Raw genomic sequence first — 25,657 nt, forward strand, 5'->3', positions numbered from 1 at the left:
CTTTTCCTTCTTTTTTTCCCCATTTACCCACAAACCACCATGTGAAGCAATCCTCTTCGTCGTCCTGAAGAAGACCCTTTGAGGTCGAAACGTTGACAAAAAAGGCCTAATCCGGACCCCTCCAAATACTACAAGTGAGCCCTTATCCTTTCACTTTTCCTATAAATTATTCCATAGCGAGGGTGTAACTATATAGTTACTATATAGCAACCACACGGAAATTTTCGTTATAAGGAAAAGTCGCTGATTTCTCAACCAATCGACCCGATTCTTGTTTCCGCTTATAGTAAAGTGGGGGCGATCTTTCATAAATTTAGATACCCAGCTATGTAGGTAGTCTCCTTCATACTTAAACTGTGAAACGCAACCATTCACCACCATCAAAACTTTTTTCTGGGAGGTCATATCGAAAAATCCCTTTCAATAGCACTAGATTAGGTCCGTAATTGATTTTTCGGTCTCTTTATTTTTTTCTCTAAAACGCACCCCCTTGGCTGTAGGCGGCGGTCAAGGTTTTCAAAGGGGGGGGTGAATGCATACTAAGGTGTAACTGTAACTATAGTTTTTTACCTCACCTTAGAAAAAGTAGACATCATTTTTTTAATGTATGTATGTATCTCAACTTTATTCTTTCACCATTAATTTCGAATGTTCCTTCCGCGAATTTTACAATTTTTTAAAGGGTTGAAGTACGTCGTGTAAATCAATTGTGTATAAATTGAATTCAAAAACTAATTTTGATTCATATCAGGGGACGGAATTTAAAAAAAATTAAACATTATTTAGTAAAAGTAGTAAATTCAGTAAAGAATAAAACTTTTCTCACATTTCCCACTCACCTAAAAATTATAAAACACAGCTTCGAAATTAATTACTACAAAAATCAATGCAAAAAGTAGACATGATTTTTTAATATATGTAACTCAACTTTATTCTCTCACCATTAATTTACTATATGTCTTACTTCCTTGAATTATACAATTTTTTAAAGTAGGGGTTGAAGTAGGTATACATACACATAAATACGTACTAGCCCCAGTTTTTTCCTCTCTTCTACTTCTTGTTAAGTATTTCCACGTTAATATGGTGTTCTCCTTTCAATTAGTGGGCATGCATGAATTAATTTCTTTTCTTTTCTCTCCTATTTCGACTTTCTTCTGTAATCACCACTTCATTTCGTTCCCATTCATTCATGTTCTTGTGCAACCACTTGAATCGTCACAACTCTCTCTCCCTCCCTCCCTCCTCCTCGCCCATCCCGTAATTACAAAAACTCACACTAAATGAATATGAGGACTCGTATAAAAAAAAGTAAAAGCTCTTCTTATTTTATATTTATGCTCAGAATGATGACCAGTGGCCGCGGAAGGGTTGGAGACAGAGGGGACAATGTTCCCACGGTTATTCGATGTCCGCATAATATGCCCTTGTTACACAAATAAACCCGTTCCTCCCCTATCCTACAATGACAATGACTGGTATGAATAAAACCAGGGAAATCCTCCAAGGAAACGGGAAAAGGGAAAGGCATTTGCCTGAGGGGAAGTCTCTCAGGTCAAGGCTATTACCCCTTTCCGTATGAATAAACTTTTGCCTTTCTCGCCAGGCAAATCCCCCTGGTTTCGGGCAATTCCCCTAACTTTAATTACATATAATTAAAATGATACCATCGAAACTAAGACAAATGCATTTTCCAAAATTTCTGACCATGTTTTTTAATCAAATTCTTAAGGAAATGTACCCCTAGTGACCCCCACTGGTTTGTGCTGGTTAAAAAAGCTGAAATTCAGTATGATGGTACAGGTGCATCTCAGAATTGCAAAAATTAAATAAATTTCGGGGTTGTATATGAATGTATTTGATTTCATGTGTTTGAAAATGTATTTGATTTTTTGTACACCCTCCAAACTCACTCACAATGCGATGACGCCAGCGCGCAGCGGTCGCGCTCCGATTTTGATGAAACTTCGATAATTATGTAGCCTTAGGTAAATAATTGAATACATGTTTCGGGATTTTTCATAATGCTCAGTTTAAACAAAGTTATGATGGCATAAGTGGCCGAAAATTCGCATTTTTCTCCATCAAAAACAAAAAAAGAAAAACGTCACGAGAGTTGGGGTCAGCATAATAGCTGATCGGTAATTTTTGGGGAGATTGCCTGAAGGAAAGGCTTTCACCTTGGTTTTATTCATACGAAAATCCCCGTCTCCAGGGAAAATCTTGAGGTTGAGGGAAAAGCTATTCCCTTTTTCCTTTCCCTCAGGGAAAAGCAAATGCCGAAATTTTTATTCATATAATTACGGGAATTTCCCCGATTTTTTCCGGAAAAAGGATTTCCCTGGTTTTATTCATATCACTAAATGTCCCCATGGCTTCCGCGGCCACTGGTGATGATGAGGACCCAGCAGCAGCATCCTCTCCAATTCACCACCCACACTGACTCACTTGCCGACTTAATGATGGCATTTTTTAATGAAGAAATCTCATTTCCACAACATAACACAAAATCGTCGTTTCGTTACCATCATCGCCACAATATCCGTACACCCACCACCGCTTTCTCCAACCAGTCATTATCACTCAGCCGATTAAAATCCTTGTATCCACGAAATCCTTGTAATCCACGAAAATTTGAACACAATAAGTGTTCAAATTTTCGTGCAACTTTCACCGGTTTGGAATTTCTCGAAATTTCAAAGAAACTTAATGACTTTCTCTTGAAAATTTAAAAACGTCTATATTTTGATATCAATTGTTGCATTTTGTACTAATTTTGGTCCAACTGTCTCTAGTCTGCAATTTCTCGAAATTTCAGAGAAACTTACTTACTTTCTCTTCAAAATAAAAAAAAATTCTCTATATTTTGTCATCACAATGCATCAGTGCGTTCAACATATGTCATAACTTTCTTTTACTTATAAAAGTTTAAATATATATGTTTAAAATTTAAAATATTTAAATTTTAAAACTTTTCCTCCGTCACTCTTAAAAATGTATCCATATTTCGGCGCATTATCATATTTTCCACGTATACAATATGTACACGTGTCGTGTACTACAATGCCCAACCCCAAATTACACAATGTGTACCCACTAATCCATAAAATCCACTCTTTTCCTTCATTTTTTAACCCCCCCCCCCCCCGACTTTCTCCACATTACAAAATCATGCACATCTCTCTTATCCTTTCGCTCCTCCCCGCTAATAAGTAAGTAATACATACATAATCTCTCCAACCTCCTCCTACATTCCCTATTCTTCGTCCCTTCATAAAACAGCGGATTCTCCCGGCATCCTGATGAGAGGGGAAATTTGCATATGCAATCCCATCTCAGGAATCATCCCGTAAAATAAAATCACGTCACCCACCCAACTCCTCTGAAAAGCAGGCTTCATTAAGAACCAGCCACCACCAAGCACGATGTAAACTAACACCAAGCCCGAGCAACATCAGCGTTAAAATCAAGTGGATTTTGTCAAGTGGTGGTCTGGTCGTGGGGTCGTCTACGTGTCAACTTTTTGGGTATCAATGCCTCCCATCAAATATTGGGGAGATCTGATTAGCCACGCAGACGACGGTGGCTTAAAATGTCTCGATATTAGAGCAAGGAGAGGATAAAGATTTAAATTTTATTATTATGATGAACACACGAAACGACATGTCGTCTCATGGAGCCACATAACAATTTATCACCAAAGCGGAGGACACGGTTGCCTCCTTCGTTTCATATTCAAAACGTGGCCTGATCCTCATCAATTTGGATGCCCTGATGAGATGGTTAGGAATTTGCATCTTTCTTCTTCTTCCAGTAGGGATCAGACTAGACGGAGGAGGCTTTTAATGAGAAGGACAAGCAGAGGTGGCAAGTCAAGGAGAGTGATGCCCTCACTCCTTCCTCCCGGCTTATTCGGTGGGATTAGGTCACTAGCTTCAGGGATTTCTGCTTGGTTTTCATGAAAAAATTTTCATGAGGGTGGAAATTAGTGTTTTTTATTACAAATTTTAGAAAATGTTTTGGAATTTTCTTCGACTAAAAAAAATTCCAAAAGATCACCTTATTCAGATGTTTTTAGGGTCAAATATGCGTGTGTATAATGAAACTGTTTTTCAAAATCGGTGTGGACTTTCTCCCAGCCGAAATTTTGTATTAGTCAAGAAAATTCCGAAACATCTTTTGAAATTGGTGACTAATTTCCGCCCTCATGAAAATATTTCCACTGCAGAATACTGGCTGGGAGAAAGTCCTTCTAGGTTTCGAAAAACACTACTTCAATATCCACTCATATTTGACCCAAAAACATTTGAATCATACCTGTTCACTTTCATTCATTTGACTGATTATGATGGTGAATTATTTAAGTAATTTAAAATTAATTTAGGAACTTTTTTCCAGCTTAAGAACTGGGTACAAAATACACTTTAATTATTCACGTTTGACTTCTCTCGTGTCGAAATCTGCATTTACGGATTTTCAAGGTATACAAAAAATTTGGCAAAGTTGGACGTCAAAATGGAAATAAACTGGTTCAATATAAATTGACATGTGAAAAAGATCATAGAGTTCCAATCGACTTAAAACCATCTCGTTTTGAGCTATATTATTTTTATAATGATAGTGAATGAGAATGAATTTTTTGTCATTTTTTTGAATAAGAATGACTGAAGTAAGAAATGAAGCCGGATGAAGTGAAATGAAATGAATTTGATCGAAAATGACTGAATCTGAATGAAAATCTTCAGTAAGAAATCGAGATTACTGACTGTTGAATGAAAAGTAAATCTTTGAACAGGTATGATTCGAATAGGGTGGCTTTGACCAGAATGACGGACCGACACAGAAACCGAGGCAATATGTCCACCTTAAAAGACCTAATAAAAATTGAAAAGCATTTCGTACTCGTAAATTTCGATAGAGAAATTTCGAATATCACGAAATGGAGAAACGTAAATAAATACCTGATTTCGTATCAAATGAAATCTTACATCCTTTTGTGTAAGGATTTTATGTGTTCCCCATGCTTAAAAGTTTTGTAATGGGTGCAGTTCGAGTAATGCACGAAACAATAAAATCATAATTAATTACCTCGGTTCATTTCACAAATCCGATCGTAATTGGATCGTGGATATTTGGACCCACATTTGTTTTCGGGTACGACAACAAAGACGCCAATTATTATTAGCATCACTAAATCGTAGCCTTAAACGATTAGGAATTTCATGAGATATACATAAAATTTAGAGACACGATTAACTTATGTACTTGTTTCCATAAAATCCGCACAAGAGATGCGTAGGTGGCAGAGAAAAGTTTATGACCAACAAAATTATGTTTAATTGCGCAACATTAAATGTTAATTCTATCGAGACGGGATTATGCTAAAATACTTATTTGTGTAACACGGATGACGTAAAATTTTACATACAAAAATTGATCCTTACATAATTGTGTACAATCAATTCTGGAAATTTACTCAGATTTAAATCCTTATAGGAAATCTTGTAATGATATTTCCCATGTGTAGTGTTTAACAAATATGAGAAAATACCCACGTGGAGAGATTTATGCCGATTATTTAGGCAGTTTTAGCACATGGGTTTCTCATATGGGAAATAAAATTTAGAATACTTTTCAAAATGTTCTGCAAAATATAGATTTTTGTAAAATATAAATCTCTCCCCTTCACAAAAGTTGACGCTCGGCATGTTCAATTTTGAAGATTTTTTTCTAAAACTTACATAGCTTATTTTTAAAAAATTATACAAAATATTTGGGAAACTTTTTGAAAATTATTCATAAAATCGAAACTACAATATTTATCAAAGTGTGATTCATTTGTAAATAGAAATTGAAATCTTAAAATTTTGAGAAATTTGAATATGTGCCGTACATTACACATTCCTTTTTCTTACCATACTTTTATTAGTACGGAGTGGAAATTCGTACTAAAATGTAACGATCCGAGCCTTTCCACTGCTTCAGAAAAGGCCACATCAACTCGATGCATAATAACGTACATAACATAACTTTACATCGTAATGGTCATGAGGCGAGATGCCGAACGGGTTCAGGTCCCCTTTATGGGAAACGATTAGTCGGAATTTTAGTTAACTCAGTTCTTGAGACATGTAATTGGAATAAATGGTGACGGAGCTGGAAAGGTGAACAAAACTCCCTCACCCATTCCGATAATTCAATTCTATCTCAATCCATTTTCTCCTAAATACTTTAACTTTCTCCAACGGATTTTAACGGCACGGCGCACCAAATTCTTACACCAAACTCAATATTTTATTATTGTTTCCTTCCATGACGATTTCACTTTCTCCAAGTTTTCCAGAGAGGACAGACTTGGAACCAGTGGCCGCGGAAGCCATGTGGGGACATTAACCTTGCAGGCACACCTGTTTAAAATTTAGTTTTCATTCAAAAGTCAGATTTTCATTCACATTCACTCATTGTCTTTCAAATTCATTTCATTGCACTTCACTTCATCGGACTTCATTTCTTAATTCGCCCCATATGTATTAAGCATAAGGTGAAAAATGAAATGAATGAGAAACCCTTTCATTCACAGTTATTCATCTGAAATGACGGAATCTTTCAATCATTTTCATTCAAATCACAGGAAATTCATGTTCACTCACCATCATAATCACTCAAATGAATGAAAGTGAACAGGTATGATTGTAGGATAGGAGAGGAAGCAGTTTATACAACATGGGGAGATAATGAGGACATCGAAAAACCGTGGGGCATTATCCCTCTTTTGTCCCCACCCTTCCGCGGGCACTGGTTGGAATCCATGCAGCACCTACACGTCTCTTATTATGTACGAGGAGCATGAAAGTTGGCAAGCCACACGACCAAATAAACAAGGTACGACGATGCTTGGAGTATTTATAAATATGAGAGACGAACAGACTGACAAGTTTGGATATATAAAAGTTGGCCTGGTTGGAGACACATATCGAGAAAGGTGCATACATAAATTGGCTAATCAGTATTCCGAGGCATGACTCATTTATGACTGTGAACACCTCCGGAATGGGAGTCTGACTTAAAACAATGAATGAGGTGATCCTCGCTCACTCGCGATGAATTCATATCCACAAAATTGAGTTGCCTAATGCATAAGTATGTAATCTCCAAGCAGGTAATCTCAAGTTCTTAATTCGTCATACCTACTTTGTGAATTCTGATTTACTCGCACGTGTCGCCCCGTTTACCTTTTTGTGAGTTTCAGGTCTACAATTTTATTTCTTATAGTACATAAATATTTAGCTTTGGTCAGATGATTACAGTTGACTTGTATTTATCTTCTGTACACAAAATTACGTATCTCACAGATTATGTAGAACTTTACCTGAAATGAAGTTCATAATTTTAAAAACCTGTTACATAATACGTAATGGTGAACCCTGATTCTTCACTCCGTCAAAAAATGGAGGTGTGCATATGTTGAAATGAAACTGAGGAGTTTGAGAAGCCCATTAAAACTCGCTTATTATTCAGATTTTCCATGCATTCCTTCTCCATCTTAATGGCCAACTTCCTACTTGTACGTACAACAAAGTGAGGAGAGCTGCACTGCGCTGCAGGTGAAATGCATGCACAATTTATTTAATGACTCCTACGCACTTGGGTTTATTCTTTCCTCATCATCCTCCATAAATAACACAACTCCTCTTAAAACAATAGGAATACAGGCAAAGTTTGACATTTCTCAAAGTCATTGTTTGCAATTGATATAAGTATACTCACGGGTTTGGTATTTGTGTATATCGCAAAGTTTTACCCACAGTAAAATTTTGGCAATCGTTTCATCCAGTTAAAATCTTGAGACAAAATTAAATTAGTAATATTTCTGACCGTAATTTGTACTCGATTTTTTATGCTCGTGGTTTTAAACTGTGATAAACTATCCAAACTGTGACTTTGCAAATGCATAAGCACATTATTTGTAAATTATTTTGCAGTAGTTGGATTGTGAGTAGTGATTATGTGGAGATATAAAGATTGTAGAATTCTTAATGTGGGTGGAAGTGATTTATTTGCATTGGTGCAAAGCTTAAAACAAAATAAAATAATCAAATAGATAAGGTATCAGTTAAAAAGATAATGATTTTTTAATCACTTTTTTCAACGATTGTTAAAATCTTCAATTCCATTTATGAAAAATAGTGGCTTCCACTACGTGCAAAGCGAAAAGCTTGTACAATTCTTAATGTGGGTGGAAGTAGAAGTGATTAATTTGCATGTACTGTGTGGTTTGATGCAAATTATAAAAAACAAAATAAAATAATAAATAAGTAATCTCATTGATAAGACATCACTTAAAAAGTTGACGATTTGTTAATTACTTTTTTAACGAGTGCTAAAATCTCCTAATTTAAATATTCTTCAATTCTACCCATTCCTGAAAAAGAATGACTTCCACCACGTGCAACCCGAAGAAGAAGACGCTTCAGAAATACACCGCATCCGTGACGCGATATCCCCCCAAGAGGAAGCAGAGTCCCCCCCACGCCCCCTCCACGTCCACCTACGACGCCCGTCTCCTCACCGCCAAAGTCGTGGACTCGATCTGGAACACGACGATAATTCGGGTGGACGCTGACGAGCTGAAAATTGTCGAATCCAAAGACGATCTAATGCCAGATCTTCATAGAAAATCAGAGGACGTCGAAGTCATCCAAATTGATCTCCTCGTGGACCACGAGACTCTCAAAGTTCTCAAGTTTGACCAACTGGGCAAAATTTACTTGGAGATGGACGCCGTCATTGAGGACATGCAAATTCTGCGAGGGGGGCAGAGACAGCATAAAGAAGGATGAATAGTGAATGCATAAATGTGGTATCAAAAAAGGTGCGAGGTTTTTATTAGTTATTTATTTTTTACTGAAAATGGAGGTCTCTCAGCGTGTGCTCTCTGCGTTTGGTCATTTTGGGCAAATTAGTGTCAATCGATCACAAATTTAATTAGTATGAAATTTGGGAAAGACACGACCTCCCAATGGACACGGTTGGCAGAGATATTTTCATCCGAAGAGGAGAAAATGTGTCTTAAAGTCTTAAAGTTAACAATGTTGACATGTTTCTAAACTTACTGCCCGTTTTCTCCTCTTCGGATGCAAATATCTCTACCAAACGTGCCCTTTGGGAGATCGCGTCTTTCGCAAATTTCACACTAATTAAATTTGCGATTAATTGACACTAATTTGTCCAAAATCTGTAAGCATACGCTGAGAGACCTCCATTCTCAATTAGCACGGATTAAATTAAAACGAAACCAAAAGTGCGAAGTTACATACACTTTGTTTAAAGAGTTAATTTTCCTTTGTGTTACAGAACGGGGTACAAATTGAGACGGGGAAAATGTTGGTTTTGAGCTGGAGGTGTTATTTGCCATACATTTTTGACACTGAATTTCATTAAAACGTTGAAAGAATAAAGAACTGTTTGAGTAATTTGAAACTGCTCCAGGCTGTGCAATCTTTTCGAAATGCAATTACTCCGTGTATCATGTAAATACTTAAACATGTACAGTTTGTTGGTGGGATGAATATTAAATGGTTTTTAGCCCGAGTCAGGGCTTACGTACGCGTCACGGCTGTGTGTCTGTTTATCGATTACGCTCGTACAACTTATCGAATCGAAATTTTGGACACATTTGGCATATGCAAAATTAGGAACTACATAAGTTCGAAGATCGACGAGAAAAATCTGTCGAACAATTTAAATAGTTTCTGTAGTCACCTCAATTATTAAGTAATCCCAACCTGACTCGGGCTTCATGGATTTAAAGTGAGGATTTTATGGAGTTGCAGGAGGTAGAAGAGAGTTGGCACAAAAGGGAAGAATTCTTAGGGTTGGGCTGGTCTCATATTAAGGAGACCAAATACATACAAAAGGTGAACCCGGTCAGATCTCAACGTCCAGCCAAACATAAAATCCAGGGTGCTACATGTACATATTTCTGCTTTTATGTCCCATCAACATTTGTGGCACGTTGACGCTCATATTTTATAATTTTACATTTTGTAGCCAGTAAAAAAATGAAATGTCAGTATTTGAAAAATTGTCTTTCTTAACTAATCTTCATTTCATGCACTTTCAAGCAGATAAAGCGGAGGGATCTTGAAATTTTTCCTATTATTAGATAGTTTTTAGGTTTTTAAATTTTTCGAATATTTTTATGCACGCTTTAAATGAATTTTAGTCATTATTTGGAAAAATGGTTCTTGCCTGCTCTTTTTTTCCAGAGAACCCTGTCACCTCACGCGGACCAGGTGTGTTGTTGATTAACATCATACAATTAAGTGCAGCTAATCTCTCCAACCTCCATTTTTCTCGACTGTTTGTCCAACTCCAATCTTGACAAGGATCGCCAATTTAAAATCTGCGTGAGCCCATCAGATTCACGCAGAGAGTGAGCAGTCAACCAACATGACGCGCATCTTCCTCCTCTTTACATGGCCCAACCAACTCAACTCCTTCATCTTCACCCATTACTTATTAACCACAAACCAATTTCATATAAGTATCTCGTGTGAGTGAGTACGTAATGGGAATCTTGGGAATCGGTCAGTCTTGACCTCTCGAGTGAAGCTTCCACTTCCATCAAATAAAATTCACTGTTCTGTGTAAAATTTCACAAAAAGTTGTAAATTCTAATTCTTTCAGCTAAATCAAAATGATTCTGAAATTGAGGCATGAGTTCCGCTGGTGCCGTGTAAATTGTGAAATTGTGAGACATCGGTGCCGTTAGAAGATATAATTTTTAAAATCATGTGACACTAATTACGGGGTTCAAAATGGGAACGAAATTTACACGTTGGACATCATTGCTGAGGGGATGTGGCTTATGGTACGGGATAATTGTGACTTTTGTGCTCCCTGGATCCACAAACACTCGTGATACCGGTCTGTTTTCATATGCATTTCTTTTCCTAAGATCGCTTTTCTCAACTACATAACAATGGAGGTCTCCCATCCCACCGTTTGCTCTCAGATTTTGACCAAACTAATGTCAATCGATCACAAATTTAATTAATACGAAATTTTCAAAAGACATGATCTCCCAATGCGCAGATTTTGCAGAGTTATTTGCATCGGAAGAAGATAAAACGCGCCCTAAAGTTGACAAATTTTACACTTTCAAAATTTACAGGTCATTTTCTGCATATAACTTAAATTTGTGATCGATTGACACCAGTTTGACCAAAATCTGAGAGCGTACCCTGGGATCCTCCATTGTCAGTATTTTTATTTGGGGTTTATCAATCCAGTTGCGTCCCAAAAATGGAGCGTGCCACCGCCCAGCTTTAGTTTCTCATCCGTCTCGGGGTCTCAAGTGAACCTATTTGGTCGTCGTTCTCAGCAGTGGAATAACGATTTCCCCCCTCAAATCAGCCCTCCTCCTGACTCACTTTTCCCCCCGAACGAGACCTGTGCCCTGGAGAGGGACTGGTTGTGGGGGGAGATGGGGGTCTGGGATCCGCCCTGGAGTCAAAATAAACCTGCCAAAAAATTCGCAAAGAAATTCGACCTTATGCCGACGCCATTTCAACGGGACGAGTCTTCCTACAACCCCTACGCAATTTTAATGGGGGACGAGTTCAACAGTTTGATGAACATGACGAGGAATGGGGTGACGATGCTGAGAAGTGGACAAGATGGACCACGTGACAACGACCACGAGGAGGGTGACGAGCTGGAGGAGGATTCTCTGGGAAAGCTGGAAACCACCTTGTCACGTGTCAAACTCATTCCAGATGGGCACCACGTGTCCGGATTTCTTAACAAAGGTGTCGTCAAGCGGTGAGGGTACAAACTTTTGCAAAAAATTTGCACAGAAAATTTTTCAAACTATTTCTTTCCTTGCAGATTTCTCTTCGTAAACGACAAATCGGGTAATCCTTTCTCCATCACGATTACACCCTGCACCTCCATTCTTCACTGGGTCGTGAAAGTATGGCCCGTTCTGGGTAAGCCAGCTCGATAACCCCACCCGATAAGCACCTCAATTACCCATCTCTTCCCTCCTCCAGAAACCAAATCTTCCACCACACTGGGAGGTCCCCTCACCCTGAAAACATTTCGTACCCAACGCCCCACCACGTTTTCAGTCCCCTCCGCCTCCCGCGGCGTGTATTCCGTCGACATGCGCCCAATTTCGACCGACTCGTACGTCCATCTCTACGCCACGTCCTCCGCTTCCGGTCCGAGTCGCCTCTTCTTCCAGGAAAGTGGTGGCAGTCACACTAACAAGAACGGGGACACTTTTATCCAGCACATGTTCACCCACGTGGAGATGGAGGTCCTCAAGGAGAAAGATGTGCGGAGTGGCGCGGAGAAGGGGGCGCAGATCAACACCAATCTCGCCGCGCAACAACTGGCGTCGTCCAGTAACAAGCCGCGCATTTGGGCGCAGAGGTTGCGCGGAAATCGGCTCCACGTGCGCTGGGACACTTCTCCGGTGAACCCGCACTTGATGCAGTACTGCTTGGTGGTCAACACGAGGCGGGACTACAGCTCGCTCTGCTCTGCGACCGGAGAACGGTACGGCGTCCTCCCGCCGGACTTGATGCATGTCACGTATTACGGCGGAGAAAGTCAGAAGGGCGGCGAGGGCGTGAGTTTATCTTATCTTTACAAGTTTAGTCTTATCATCAAAATTGACAAATTTTTAATTATTTCTCGCCTCCGGAAATTTATTTTAAAATTCTGGACGGCAAATTTGTAGTCAGTGAGTTGATTGACGGAAGGACGGTGTGTTTTTCAAACTAGCTTCGATAAGTTCCAATTTTTTCGGAAGGATTCTTAAACTTGAAATCTTCTTCAAAATCTGGAAATTTTAGATAAATTCCCAGCTCCGAGAAATGATTAAAAACCTGTTGATTTTCACGATTACTGCGATAAGTCATTGAGTCCTATATTATAATCGTCATCCAATTTTAATTTCGATTGCTGGGAAATCCACAAAAAATTACAACTTGACAAACTTTTGTAATAAAGGAAGGAAGTCATCAAGAAATTGGCAAGTTGTGAATATTTATGAATGTGCAGTTGCAGTCGGACGAGCCCCTGAAAAAGAGAAAGCATCGTCACGAAAGAAAGCGGAGAAAGTTGAGGTCTCCGTCGCAGGAAGAAGATCTCCTCATCGGCTGCACCAACAAGAAGACCCACTACATTCTGAGCCACCTCGTCCAAGGACGCCTCTACTATTTCAACGTCTTCGTCAGGGACATGAGCACAAACGTCAGCTTGCCATATGTCAGGACCACCTTGAAATATCATGCACCAAAGGTTCGTATCTTTACCAATTAAATATGCAAATTAAGTACATATTTTCATAATATGCGTTGGCTGGCAGCACCCCGCTAATTTTTTGCGGGACAACAAGCCCCTAAAGGTGAAGCTGAACTTGCCCCCTGGCCCGTGGCGAGATGGTGACGGTGAGGGTGGCGTCACTGGGGTCCCCAAATTTGGTGGCGTGGACGTGACGACGGTAAAATTCAATTTGAACAAGCCCTGCAACGAGATGGCGATTTATGTCATGCCCTGCGGAGGTGGAGCCGTCATCTTCGAGCTCTGGCATGGAGAAAATAGGTGAGAATGGATCGAAAATATTTGTTTTAATTAAAACAAATTAAAATTTTGAGATGGTTATGAAAATTCCTGAAAAAATTGAGTTTCAAATTGAAAATCAATCGATAATATGCACATGTATTTAGCCGTTTCATGTTGGCTATTTTCCGAAACTCGGTTTAGAATATGGGAAAAACATTAAAATGTGCAAATAACTTTGAAAATTTGAAACTTCATGAAAAATATAATTGCCCAATTTTACGAAGAATCGATGATGCGCATTTCTTTAACCACTTCATGTTTCACTCATTAGTTTAAAATATGAGATAAACTATTAAAATATTCAAATTCAAATTGAACGGTATCTGTTATGGTGATCGTTTTGGGCTAAATTTCTTTGAATTTTGCATTATTCTGATCAGTAATTAGGGCGATATTTTGGGCTAATATATTTTATCAAAATCCGGTTGGTTGTCAGTGGTTTTTGATTAGTAAATATGGCTCAATGATTCTTACCCCGATTTAAGGCTTGGGGAACCGTTTTGCCAGTCTGTCTGTTCGTATGTCTGTTCATTTTCAACTTCGTCAAATGAACCCCAATTGATTAAAAACTTGACGATTTGGCAGATTATACTATCAAAAAATTATTCAGTGTGTCTACTATAACTCCAACGGTCCTGTTTGAGTCACTTCCAACCCACGAATGTAATTACTGTTTTTATCTTGTCGGGCTTTGGTGTATAGGCATTGAAAATGTTATGCAAAATGGTAGCAACGCGCAACATGGTTACCATTTTATTAATACCTGTGGTAATTTTGCATGGTTTCCATTTTATTCCCTGTTTTTTGATGCATTTGAATTTATTACTCGAAACCTAGAAATGTACCATCTCCAATTTTTTGATGAAAAATCACCAATAGTATGACCATCAACATATGCAAATATTTTCAAAATCGTTCGTGGTCTTCATATTTTAATTTTCGTTTTTGTTTTTGGCCTATCTAAATACGTGTTAAACATAGCCCAGGAGAATATTTGTTTCTCCATTTGTGGGCATGTACCATTCCTGAAATTTTCAGGAATGGTAGTTTGAAAGTTGTTTGATATCGTATAAAAAAATCAGAAAAATCGTTCGTGGGCTTCATCGTTTTATAATTCATCGAAATTTAGCCCAATACGATCGTCTCAATAGATACCAAGCTTTTAGGTGGAAATGAAAATTCCCGAACATATTTTCAAATAAATTTTGAAGTTTCAATTTACGAGTAATCGATATCTGTCTGCTTTTTTTTAGAACTGTGTACACCTCTGCCCCCACGGATTCTCTGGACGTCGTAAAAATTGCGATGCCACAAAAGGGGAAATATTTTCTAAAGCTTTCTCCCACCCCGAATGGAGAAGATGTTAACAATTGGACCAAAATGGTCGAAGTCTTTGTGGCCAAGAAGAACCGGAAGTTGCCCATTCCACGCCTCCCTGGTCAGAAATCGCACATTCCAAGACACAAATTCCCCTAAAACAGATTAATTTCCGAATTTACACTTTTGCAGAGATCACGAAGCTGACGGAGGACGAGTCTCTGCGCACGTGTGACTCTGTGACGTTGCAGTGGTGGCCTTCTCCGGACATTCGGGACAACGAGTACTGCATCTTTCTCAAAGAAGAATCCCGACCTCGGCGACATTTCACCTTCAAAAAACCAAACCAGTGCGACGTCGACCGCAGTTTACGATCCGATCCCTACGTCACGCACAGTCTCTGCGTTCAAAAAACACTGTCACCTGAAACGTACGTTTTTCTTGTTTTTCTCGTATCGAGGAATTAAAACCGGTTTTGGGTAAAATCGACAACCGGTTTTACAAAATCGGAGAATTATAAAAAAACGGTAGATTTTATCACCGTTAGAAAGAATCTTTCGATGTTTAATTATACAAATTATTTCAGGTTAGTAGTATATATTTTTCACATGGTTTTATTTTTTTGAAATACTTTTTTCCCAAATTAAGCACTGGCTAAAGTTTGTTTTATATTTTTCTTAAATTCGAACTAAAATCGGAGAAAATTTAAAACCGGTTTTACGAAAATTTGTTAAATTTTCAAAATCTTCCCATTTTGAATGCCTTACTCGAGAGTTAAAAAATTATTAATGTGTGCATTGTTTCTTGATTTTGGAACTATTTCAGGCTTTTGCTTTCCCAACGGATCGTGGGCCTATCTCGAGGAAAGGTGTACGTGGTGCAGCTCATCGTGCGACGACACAACGGAAAATCACTCTCCTATGACCTCACAGTCGTACAAACCCTTAAATTATGCTCCGAATAAAAAATAGCCATCTCTCCACCTTAATAAATAAATAAGTTATATAATACATTTTCTTTTACATATTTTCTCATTTAAAATAGATGCTTGTTTTCAGCTAGGAACCATTTTTCTACTGAATTAAATTCAAGAAATTCCATTTAAGTAAAAAAAAAATATATACTTAATTAAAAAAATGTAAAACTTTCTCGCCAAAAGTAGAAATACAAGATTATTTAGATATAAACTGACAATTTTAGATTAACCACTCCCCGAACACAAAGTATGGATTGTTAATGTCAACCAATAAAGTTGTAATAATTTATTTTAATTTCAATACTCTAAAATATTTCCAAACTCTACGGAATTATGTCGTAGTTGAATATTTAACAAAAAATAATAATTTCGACGTGATCAACATTCAAACAATTTCCAATAATTTAGTGTTTCGACTTAAAACAAATTTCTCCATTATGGGAAATCATCACGACTCACACTTATATCTTGTTCGTGCTTAATTAGGCATTACAGAACAAATACTGGTCCACTCGTTGTTCTCCTTGTCCATTGTCCACTCTCCAGTCTTGCGGAAGAATTCTGCAATTGAGCTGTCATTTCATAACTATGCAAGATTTGGACATTTCCAGTGGCCGCGGAAGCGTGGGGACATTGTTCCAAGGTTCTGGGAATTTATTTTAAAATTCTGGATGACAATGTCCTCACCGTTATTCGATGTCCCCATCATCTCCCCACGTTTTTTAAACCCCTCCCCCTTAACCTTCCCACATGTCCCCACACCTTCCCCGGCCACTGGACCTTACTTCCTCCACTCTCAAGTGTCCTCCTTTGATGTGCGGAGTTCTTCCCAATGCATAATTTTATCACCAATCTTGCTCCCCCGGAAGCGGCATTGTTTGTCTTCTTCCTCGGAGGAGGAATAATTGGTGGCATTAGTGACATATTCGAGCCTGTCTGAGAGGAGAGGCGAGCGAGTGGAGGCAGATAAGTGGAGTGAGTGACAAAATAATTGAATTTCGAAAGAGAAAGTTCATGCACCATGTCTCGAAATACAATTATGCTCCCAGCCAGACCGACTTGAGATGAGCAAGAGTTGAACATGAGAAGGGAGAGTGGAGATCAAATGCTGCTCTTCATATACTCATGTTAATTAGCTTATCTTGACAATTTCCTTACTCGTGTCACTTGAGTGGACGAGTGTCACGTCATCCATCCGCGTCTCACTCACTCACTCACCATTAGCTTATGCAAAAGTATATAAATACGTATCCTCCCGTAATTATTTAGAGTGAGAGAGAGTAGCTGAAATTGGGAGAAAGTGACAACTTTTAAGGTGAAATGCTAAATCACATACGAACAAAATACGAGATCTTGTCAAACTACGAATGTGAACGTGCATACATAAATATGTAAACTTTGTAAAGCTGCAGAATTGATGATCTTTTATTACGTGGTAAAATTAACAGCGTTACATTATGCGAATCACAAATGGCGTGAGAAAATCTCAATTTTCCACGCTTGACGGTGCCGATTCTATTCTAAACCTAATTTTATCCGGATTCTGCACCTTGCTTTAAGGAAAATAAGAGGCGAAGTAATTGAATATATTCAGGACAGATCATCTTTTTTAAGCTGAGCATAAATTGTAATAGAAATCGCACGCATGCAAAATTGTGGCGGACCACAAATTAAAGGTGCTTCAATTATGTAGGAAATGAAGCGTCTCATTTTGCACGTTTACTTACTTAAGTTTAAGTTTAGCGTACTTACCAATTTATGCTTCGAGTGGAATATTATTTGCCACGACATGATCATGACAAACAATGTGATGCCAAATTCGTCACGTGGCATTCATATTCGTATTGGATTTGGGACACTATTCAGTCCACGATTTAATTTAGGACGACGTATCCTTGTTCTCGTGATGGCGTTAAGTTTGCCACCCGTAAGTCCGCCGCCATCTCCGCCGGAGGGGTGTCGTCTCGGTGGGGGGAGCAGCATCCGTGGACCGCGCTCCGTCTCCTGGTCACTCCCCAGCCCACATTCTGCCCGCACTTCCATCTCACTCCCCGCTATTCGGATTGAACACGTGAGTTTTTACATCCACTTCCGGTTTCGTTGGATATCTTGCGTTTCTTGCGGGTTTGCTGCATTTCTTGCACTGCAAATCAAGCCACACAAGAAATGCGAGGTGCAAGAAAGTGGGAGAAAATGCAAGAAATATGCGCCCCCTAGCCACGCGTGGTATGAAGTATTTATATCGGCACGGCGTAGTTTCTAGCGCCTCGCATTTCTTACAGGTCAAAATATTTACCTGCAAGAAACCCCTTTCTCCCCGTTATTTCTTGCAAATGGTTATTTACACCTGAAACACTGGATATCTAATTAATTGATGATGTCATTTTTACGCCATAAAATGTCAGGTGGACCAATACCACCACAGCCATCAGAGTAGCGAACGTTTAGCGGATGAGGACCCCAACTCTCCCGAGTTTCTGGACTGGCGTCGCCTTCACCTGAGCAGGGCGAAATTGTCGGGAATTACAGAGATGGCCGCATTGATGGCGGGATTCTCCGTGGTATTAATTTAACAATCTCAATTCTAATAAGAATTCCTCAAAACCATGTCATTTTTTTCTCTTTAGGTGGCCACGGTTGAGCTCCAGATTAACGAGGATGCTCATCCCTACATGCTGACCGCCTTCACCGTCACGACCGCTCTGCTCGTCTGTACCACAATGCTGGGTAAAAAAGGAGAAGCTTATTTATTCTGCAAATTATCTAGTTGCCAATTGGTTTCATATGACTTTTCTGCTCAGCCATCATGATCTCCACTTGTATCCTACCGCACGTCACTGTGGTCGCCAAGATGCATCCGCACAGCAAACCCCACGAGAGTCCGCATGACGCCATGATGTGGTAGGAATTACTAACCAGACGCATTTACCCCACAATTTTACGTAGATATCTGCAGGGTATTTAGACCCGGGGTTTTACTCTGTTTATGGGGTTTGCTAGATTGCAAATCACTAAAACCCGATTCGGAGTTTTACCATGTTATTCCGGCTTTACTGGGTTTTACCGCAGAAAAGTCGGGCGAAACAATTTGCACACTTTTATAACCAGAATTAATTTCTCTTAAGTCAAGTTTAATTTTCTCATATATATTTGTAAAATTATCAGTTAGCAAAATTTAGTAAAACCGGTAAAACAAGAAAAACGAAGTAAAACCGAAAAAACGAGTAAAACTGGAAAATTCAAGTAAAACCCACTTGGCGTACTGATTTTGATATCTTGACCTAGAATATATTTGGTAACCCTTCGAATTTTTGCAAGGTTTTTTTTGCACTTCCTTCGTTTTGCAGGTATATCGACCTCTCCTGGGTCTTGGCCAACTCGACGTCCATCTTCCTCTTCACGCTGGACGTGATTCTGCTCTGCTGGGTCAAGTTCACCCACTTTTCGGAGGCCGCTTCCATCGCCGCGACCGTCATCATGATTCCCGTCCTCGTGGCCACGTGCATTTTTGGAATCCTCTTTTACCGGAATATCGTCAAGCACCAGTTTCTCCTCAGCGAGTCCAAGGTCGAAGAGCTCGAGGAGTTCAAACGACAAATCGACCAGGTGTCCAGCCTCGTCGGCAGAAATAATGTCATCCAAGTTTAAATTAGGAAGTGTTTTAAAATTACCAGGAAATTTTCCATATGCAAATTAAATTAAATTATTCCCACGACATATAATTATCTCTAATTAATACTGCTTTATTATTAAACTTGTAAATAAGAGGAACGAATTGTGCATTTCTCGTCATCATCGGGACTGGATGTAGATGTTGCAGTAGTAGCAGTTGATGGCTCCTGGACCACCTTGGGGCTGTTGTGGGCGTGGGTATTGGGGTGGTTTCTGGGGGATTTGGGGCTGTGGGGGAGGGTAGGTTGGGAAGGCGGGGGTAGGATTTGGGGGACGCCAACCACCGCCGCCGCTGGCCCACGCACCACCACCGGCCCAACCACTCCCCCCGCCGGTCCACCCACCGCCCCCGCCGGTCCAACCACCACCACCGCCGCCGCCGTTCTGTGGGACGTACATACATAAATTTGGTACAGCAAAAATAAATGCTATCATTACTTGGCTTGATTTGCATACGTACCTGTGGGGGACGCCAGCCACCCCCGCCGCCCTGGGGACATAGTCATAAATTAAGGAATAAATAAATCAAAATATTCTATTATCATTATTAGTCTTGATTTGCATACCGTGAGTGAGCATGCGCCCAGAGACGCCATTTTTATTCCTATTAAGAATGAAAGTTATCCTCAGATTTCATTTAATGGCCGAATAATTTAATGCATGACTATTTTGCCGATATTGAATTATTTAAAATTTAGCATTTATGTTGAAATTAGTGCATAACTAATAATTAGCACGTTTTATGTCCATCAATTACTTACTTCCCCCCACGCAATTACTGACGCAGTTGAGCTTGCACAAATTTCCATACGTGACGCCATCACTGCCACAAACCGGCTGGTAAAGCTCGATGCAGATGCATTTCCCCACACAGCCAGGCTATCAAATCACACAACATTATGCAAATTGACTAATTACACAAATATGTAAACTACTCCTATGGAATTTAAGTCATGAATTCCATACGTCTTGTCGCGTAGAAAATTTTTTCTCCTCTTCCTCCGCATTAACATCGTCGTCAAACAGCTCGTCATCATCGCTCCGTTCAAGTTCTAACTGCTTGTGATCAATTTCTAAACCGGCGTCATCCTCGTCATTGTCCTTTTCCGTCAGCACGGTCACATTTCCGGCCTCGATGCCAATCTTAATCACGGCTCCGTGAAGATTCATTCCCGAGCGGTGGCCACGATTCCAACTTTGGCGTCCGTCCCCCAACTGAGACGACGCCAACACCACAAACACGACTAGTTGGGAAGGCTTCATTTAGTAAAATGGTAACAACAATTTTCCAGATTTAGTGTAAAAATTAGGGTAAGTTTTTAGAGAAAAATGGCACAAAATTGCACTTTCACTTTCATAATTTGTGTTCTAAAATTTGAAATCCCAATATTTACACGTAAATGTAGAGCAACAAATGTGTAAACTGCATGATCACTGCACTGAGAAATGTGTTTGTTTGAAAATGAGACGAAATTTCTCTTTAGAGCAATTTGTGCATTGATCGCGTACGGTAAAATCTCGTTTGTTAGGTGACAATTAAATCAATACAGCCGGCACCTTGACCTGACCGGTTTAAACCGGTCGGACAACTATTTATCCCTAAACCAGATTTAAAATCGGGTTTCCTACAATTATTCGTGACAGGTTTTATAAATAAATATCCACATTTCAAAATATTTATTTACCACATTCATAGATATTTATTTTTGAAACTCTCCCAAAATACGCTGTCCATCCAACTCATACGGTTGACGGTTATCACACGCGGTCTCATGCAAATGCAACATAATTTTCTTTCAACTCCCGAAGTTAACAAACAATAAAATTTGAAACAAGTTTGAAATGCAATTTGTAAATGGCGTCATTAATGCACGATTTTGAACAACAATGTTGTTATTTAATTTACTACAGTTGCAAATTTTAGCTACAATTCTTTAAAAGTGAATATCAAATTCACTAATTCACAAATTTATTGCAATTATTCCCACCACCTGAAGAAGGAAACAGTTAGTTTCCGAAAGCTTGTGTTTGAATAAATCACTACAAAATGTCATCCATACGATCTGAAAATTCTCCTCTTGAATATCAAATTATTTATTACCTACAAACGTAAGGAATTTCATTGAAAATTTTGCTCTGGGAAAACTTTCATATGCATGTTAAAATATTTGCAATCACAATCGCAATAAGGAAGATGGTGTGGGGAATGTTTAGATTGAAAATGATCACTGCAAGTGGGCGACAGTGCGTCACTGCCGGAAGGTGGTATTGACCCATCCGTTATCGCCAGTTCTGGAACATAAATAAATATTAAATGAGAACAAAATCAGGGTGAAAGTTAGAGAAAGTAAAATCTCACCTGCGAAAGATATGGGAGAGCGTGTCGTCGTCCCTTCTCGAGTCGTAGTAAAACGTCCTGTCCGCGTATTTGTAGCCATCTTCGCGTTTAAGGAACCAGCAGCCTTCACATTTAGGAGTCTTTCCGGATTCTATATCTTAGACAAATTTGCGCGATTGACCTCAAGTGAATTCACCCAATAGATGTTTATCGTGACTTTAAAATACCTCTAAAGAAATATTTTCCTTTATGGAGATCTATACAGTCAGGAGTGTGTCTCTTGCCGACTCCGACTTGGCCACAACGCGAATTTTCACAATATTTCCACACTCTAGCGACTTTGTTGGGACCGTTGATGCAGGCGTAGAGCGCATGCGTCATGCAGTCCGGATTCGTCGTCGAAATTTCGTGACCGCAGTAGTACTCACGTTCTATTCCAGCAGAGTGACAGGTACAGAACGAAGTAAAATTAAAACTCGTATTTTCTGGATGCACAAAATCAGAAAATAAGAAGAGCGAAAATATCGTTAGAAACGTTTTATCAAATTTCCTACGCCTTAAAAGATAAATTGATCCCGTTTCCTCTGACTGTAAGAAATTTGTACACTCAAAGTGAGCTTGTTTAATTTCATGAGTACGTACATACATACTTGGTTACTTTAAGCATATACTTAAAATTAATGCAATAGCAATAAAATTAAGGAATAACAGGAACTAAACAGTGTTGAACAATGCAAGCTTGTTAAAATTTATGACACATTTTATAGGACTTTGTGAGTTCCTGGCCAGCATGATTTTGAACCAAAGCAACATTTTTCATAGACTTGAATATTCAATAACTAATTAAAATTTCATTGAAGCTTATTTGCATATGTACAGTTTGCAATTATTCATAACCTCAAGTTCGGCATCTAACCAAGTTCTTAATTGCGAAGTTTTAAAATGATGTGGAACAAAGAGCTGTGTATGTATGCATAAAATAAGGCTGGAGAAAGTGAGCTTTTTCGCCCATGCATCGTTATTAATTAATTAAAGTACCGGTTCTTCATACCCAGCATCTTCCAAATCGTATGAGCAACACATGCTATCACTAAATACTTGATTAACTAATTAAATTACCTATCTTGAAGCTGCCGAAGTTAACAATAAAATTATAACTGTCTAAAGAAAGGTTAGTAGCGTCATTAGTTTGGAATTTCGGCTATATTTTTTATCCATGAATATCAAGTTATGCATTAGCTGCGGAAGGAATTTCGTTGAAAAATTCGTCTTGAGAAAACTTGTATGAGATAAAATACACACAATCACGATCGCGACGAAGATGGTGTGGGGAATAAATTGAAAGATTATGCATGAAAAGATGGGTTACTGGCGGAAAGTGGTATTGACCCATTCGTTGCCCCCAGTTCTGGAACATAAATATTAAATTAGCATAAAATCAGGATGAAAATTGTGGAGAAGCTGACCTGCGATAGATGTGGAAGAGAGTATCGTCGTCCTTTCTCGTGTCGTAGTAAAACGTCCTGTCCGCGTATTTGTAGCCATCTTCACGTTTAGGGAACCAGCAGCCTTCGTACTTAGCAGTCTTTCCGGATTCGATATCTGCAATAAATTTGCGCATTGACCTTAAATGAATTTGCTCAATAAATCTTTTACTTTCAATTTACCCTTAAAATATTTTCCCTTTTGCGGATCTAAGCAATCTGGAGTAAATCTATTGCCAACTCCAACTTGACCACATCGAGAATTTTTACAATATTGCGTCACAATGGCGACCTTGTTGGGGCCGTTGATGCACTCGTAGATCGCATGTGTCATACAGTCCGGATTTGTCGTCGAAATTTCGTGACCACAGTACGGCTTGTATAGCTTTCCGGACGAGGGACACGTGCAGAACGAGGTAAAATTGAAACTCTTGTTTTCTGAATGCACAAAATCAGAAAATAAAGAGAGAGAAAATATCGTCAGAAACATTGTATCAAATTTTCTATGCTGTAAAAGATAAATCGTTCCCGTTCCCTCTGTTTGCAAGTAAATTATACAAATAATTCGAGGCAAATGCTCAAATTGTGCTTGTTTAATTTTACACTTCAATCTTAGTCGACGTTTATGCATAAACTACAAATTAACGCAATAGAAATAAAATTCAGTAATAACAAGAATTAATCAGTGTTAACAATGGAAGCTTGTTAAATTTATGACACATTTTATAGGACTTTATGGGCCATGACATCATATTTGGGTGTCTGGCGGCACATGGTTGCTGGTTGTGCTTAAAAATGCCGGAAACGACTAATTTTGCCAACATGCCAATGGGGCTCGTGACCCTGTGTCCGAGTTTTATGTTCAAGATTTAAAACTACCATACATACATTTGGATGAGATTATTGTAGGCGATTAAATATAGTATTTAGAAGAGAAAGCTTATGAAATCTCAATTTCTTCACTTTCCTCAATTTAGGGAACCCAACATTATTTACCATCAAATGATTATTATTTGTTACCAATTGTCAATTTCGATGGTCTTCAAACATGTTTGATGTCACTGGCAACGTGGTCATGAGTTTGTAAAAGAAAACGCCTATCTCACCCAATCAGGATGAATCAATCCGTTTCCAAGATTATTTGACACTTTATCAGTCTATAAGGTTACGACAAATGGCCGAGTTACAAAATAAATTTTCATTTTTATTAGCCCGAATCTGGGCTTATGGAACCGTCATGTCCGTCCGTCCGTAAACACGTTAGTAAAAATGGCTGAACCGATTGACTTGAAATTTTTACCGTGTACATATTGGACAAAGTTCGAAGATGGGCGAAATCGGTCAAGTGGTGGACCGGTGGGGTCATGTGAGTAGTTGGGATAAAATTTCGAAATTGTCGTAGAAAGCTGAAATTTGGTACAGAGGTAGCTATGACTTCTAATAGATAAAAATGATTTCAAGTTGGAAAAATTTTCATCTTGAGAGACCCTATGGGGTGACCTAGACCGATGTTTAGAAATTGCTTTAAAAATATGAAATCCGGCACGGTGATACTTTATAGCTAGTCATGAAAGAATATGAAGTTAAAATGCCAAATAATAGAAAATATCTAATAAACATTTAGCTATCCACACCACGGAGGTTGGTAATATTAATATGTCGGTTTCGAAAAAAATAGAAGTGAGCTCTTTAAACACAAGCTAGCGACCTGAAATTTTCCGAAGTTCATCTTCGGGTAAAAAGTAAGGATAAGTTGAAGATCGACATGATGGGTTTTGTCGGTGGGGGTCTTTTAAGTGGTTAGGGTTGACAGAAAAAAAAAATTAAATGTCATAGAAAAGTCCCAAATTTGCCGTAGGAAGTTGAAATTTTGAGATTAAGCCCTACGGGTGAGACCATAGGGCCTAATCCATACAAATCTTTCAAAAATATGCCACTCCCACTAGTTAAATGGTGGGTTTGAACGACAACCGCAGTCTGACTCGGGCTCATAAAGGCTGCCCACTGAAGATTTCAAGTTTACTATTCGAAATAGTACCCTCGAGATTTTCAGCTTAAAAAATCAAGCTAAAAATTACGATGATTTCATCTTTAAGAATTAAATCTCTATGTCTGTCCATTCAAAAGTTATTAAAGATCAAAGAGTTGTTTTTTTCGACCATCGGGAAGAAACAACTATTTTTAAAAATAATTATTTTATTTGTAACTCAACCATTTGTCGCAACCGTTAAG

At 38.8% G+C, this 25,657-nt stretch overlaps 4 protein-coding genes and 1 long non-coding RNA gene across 6 annotated transcripts; 3 read left to right on the forward strand and 2 right to left on the reverse strand.

The window, feature by feature from the left end:
- The first annotated feature begins 7,567 nt into the window (after positions 1 to 7,567).
- Positions 7,568 to 9,473, forward strand: LOC110856316. The gene is made up of 2 exons (XR_004836302.1): positions 7,568 to 8,872; positions 9,355 to 9,473. It is a non-coding gene; the product is annotated as an uncharacterized LOC110856316 (long non-coding RNA).
- Positions 9,474 to 10,416: 943 nt separating this feature from the next.
- On the forward strand, positions 10,417 to 16,242 carry LOC110856370 (protein NDNF). Its single transcript, XM_022104855.2, has 9 exons — positions 10,417 to 10,929; positions 11,295 to 11,826; positions 11,893 to 11,993; positions 12,057 to 12,640; positions 13,075 to 13,314; positions 13,382 to 13,617; positions 14,892 to 15,076; positions 15,148 to 15,385; positions 15,781 to 16,242. Exons 1-9 carry the CDS (start codon positions 10,821 to 10,823, stop codon positions 15,917 to 15,919), a joined length of 2,364 nt encoding a protein of 787 aa, XP_021960547.1. The 5' UTR covers positions 10,417 to 10,820; the 3' UTR covers positions 15,920 to 16,242.
- Positions 16,243 to 17,819: 1,577 nt separating this feature from the next.
- Positions 17,820 to 19,650, forward strand: LOC110856414 (calcium release-activated calcium channel protein 1). The gene is made up of 5 exons (XM_022104901.2): positions 17,820 to 18,002; positions 18,337 to 18,492; positions 18,559 to 18,658; positions 18,733 to 18,832; positions 19,279 to 19,650. The coding sequence occupies exons 1-5, from the start codon at positions 17,838 to 17,840 to the stop codon at positions 19,577 to 19,579; spliced, it is 822 nt and encodes a 273-aa protein (XP_021960593.2). The 5' UTR covers positions 17,820 to 17,837; the 3' UTR covers positions 19,580 to 19,650.
- Positions 19,651 to 19,653: 3 nt separating this feature from the next.
- Positions 19,654 to 21,066, reverse strand: LOC110856371. The gene is made up of 5 exons (XM_022104856.2): positions 20,570 to 21,066; positions 20,365 to 20,482; positions 20,170 to 20,207; positions 20,064 to 20,093; positions 19,654 to 19,987 (listed from the first exon to the last, which is right to left on the reverse strand). Exons 1-5 carry the CDS (start codon positions 20,864 to 20,866, stop codon positions 19,724 to 19,726), a joined length of 747 nt encoding a protein of 248 aa, XP_021960548.1. The 5' UTR covers positions 20,867 to 21,066; the 3' UTR covers positions 19,654 to 19,723.
- A 542-nt stretch (positions 21,067 to 21,608) lies between these two features.
- Positions 21,609 to 23,998, reverse strand: LOC118437689. Of its 2 annotated transcripts, XR_004836284.1 has the most exons (5): positions 23,609 to 23,998; positions 23,408 to 23,543; positions 22,169 to 23,349; positions 21,963 to 22,092; positions 21,609 to 21,895 (listed from the first exon to the last, which is right to left on the reverse strand). XR_004836284.1 is itself a non-coding variant. In XM_035856969.1 (3 exons), exons 1-3 carry the CDS (start codon positions 23,913 to 23,915, stop codon positions 23,307 to 23,309), a joined length of 486 nt encoding a protein of 161 aa, XP_035712862.1. In that variant the 5' UTR covers positions 23,916 to 23,998; the 3' UTR covers positions 23,130 to 23,306. The 2 variants fall into 2 exon arrangements, 1 of the variants encoding a protein (XP_035712862.1); XM_035856969.1 differs by lacking the exons at positions 21,609 to 21,895; positions 21,963 to 22,092 and having other exon boundaries at positions 23,130 to 23,349.
- Between the last annotated feature and the right edge of the window lie 1,659 nt (positions 23,999 to 25,657).

The sequence above is a fragment of the Folsomia candida genome, unplaced genomic scaffold (assembly GCF_002217175.1).
Source record: "Folsomia candida strain VU population unplaced genomic scaffold, ASM221717v1 Fcan01_Sc015, whole genome shotgun sequence".
NCBI classification, from domain to species: domain Eukaryota; kingdom Metazoa; phylum Arthropoda; class Collembola; order Entomobryomorpha; family Isotomidae; genus Folsomia; species Folsomia candida.

Coding starts and splice junctions, on each gene's coding strand:
- LOC118437689 (XM_035856969.1), bottom strand. CDS start 23,915: ATGTTTCTGACGATATTTTCTCTCTCTTTATTTTCTGATTTTGTGCAT. Junction 23,544..23,608: donor AAAGGGAAAATATTTTAAGG/GTAAATTGAAAG, acceptor AATTTATTGCAG/ATATCGAATCCGGAAAGACT. Junction 23,350..23,407: donor CTCTTCCACATCTATCGCAG/GTCAGCTTCTCC, acceptor TTTATGTTCCAG/AACTGGGGGCAACGAATGGG.
- LOC110856371 (XM_022104856.2), bottom strand. CDS start 20,866: ATGAAGCCTTCCCAACTAGTCGTGTTTGTGGTGTTGGCGTCGTCTCAG. Junction 20,094..20,169: donor TGGGCGCATGCTCACTCACG/GTATGCAAATCA, acceptor CTATGTCCCCAG/GGCGGCGGGGGTGGCTGGCG. Junction 19,988..20,063: donor GTGGCTGGCGTCCCCCACAG/GTACGTATGCAA, acceptor TACGTCCCACAG/AACGGCGGCGGCGGTGGTGG.
- LOC110856370 (XM_022104855.2), top strand. CDS start 10,821: ATGGGAACGAAATTTACACGTTGGACATCATTGCTGAGGGGATGTGGC. Junction 11,827..11,892: donor AACAAAGGTGTCGTCAAGCG/GTGAGGGTACAA, acceptor CTTTCCTTGCAG/ATTTCTCTTCGTAAACGACA. Junction 12,641..13,074: donor GTCAGAAGGGCGGCGAGGGC/GTGAGTTTATCT, acceptor ATGAATGTGCAG/TTGCAGTCGGACGAGCCCCT.
- LOC110856414 (XM_022104901.2), top strand. CDS start 17,838: ATGGCGTTAAGTTTGCCACCCGTAAGTCCGCCGCCATCTCCGCCGGAG. Junction 18,003..18,336: donor CCGCTATTCGGATTGAACAC/GTGAGTTTTTAC, acceptor ATAAAATGTCAG/GTGGACCAATACCACCACAG. Junction 18,659..18,732: donor CGTCTGTACCACAATGCTGG/GTAAAAAAGGAG, acceptor TTTTCTGCTCAG/CCATCATGATCTCCACTTGT.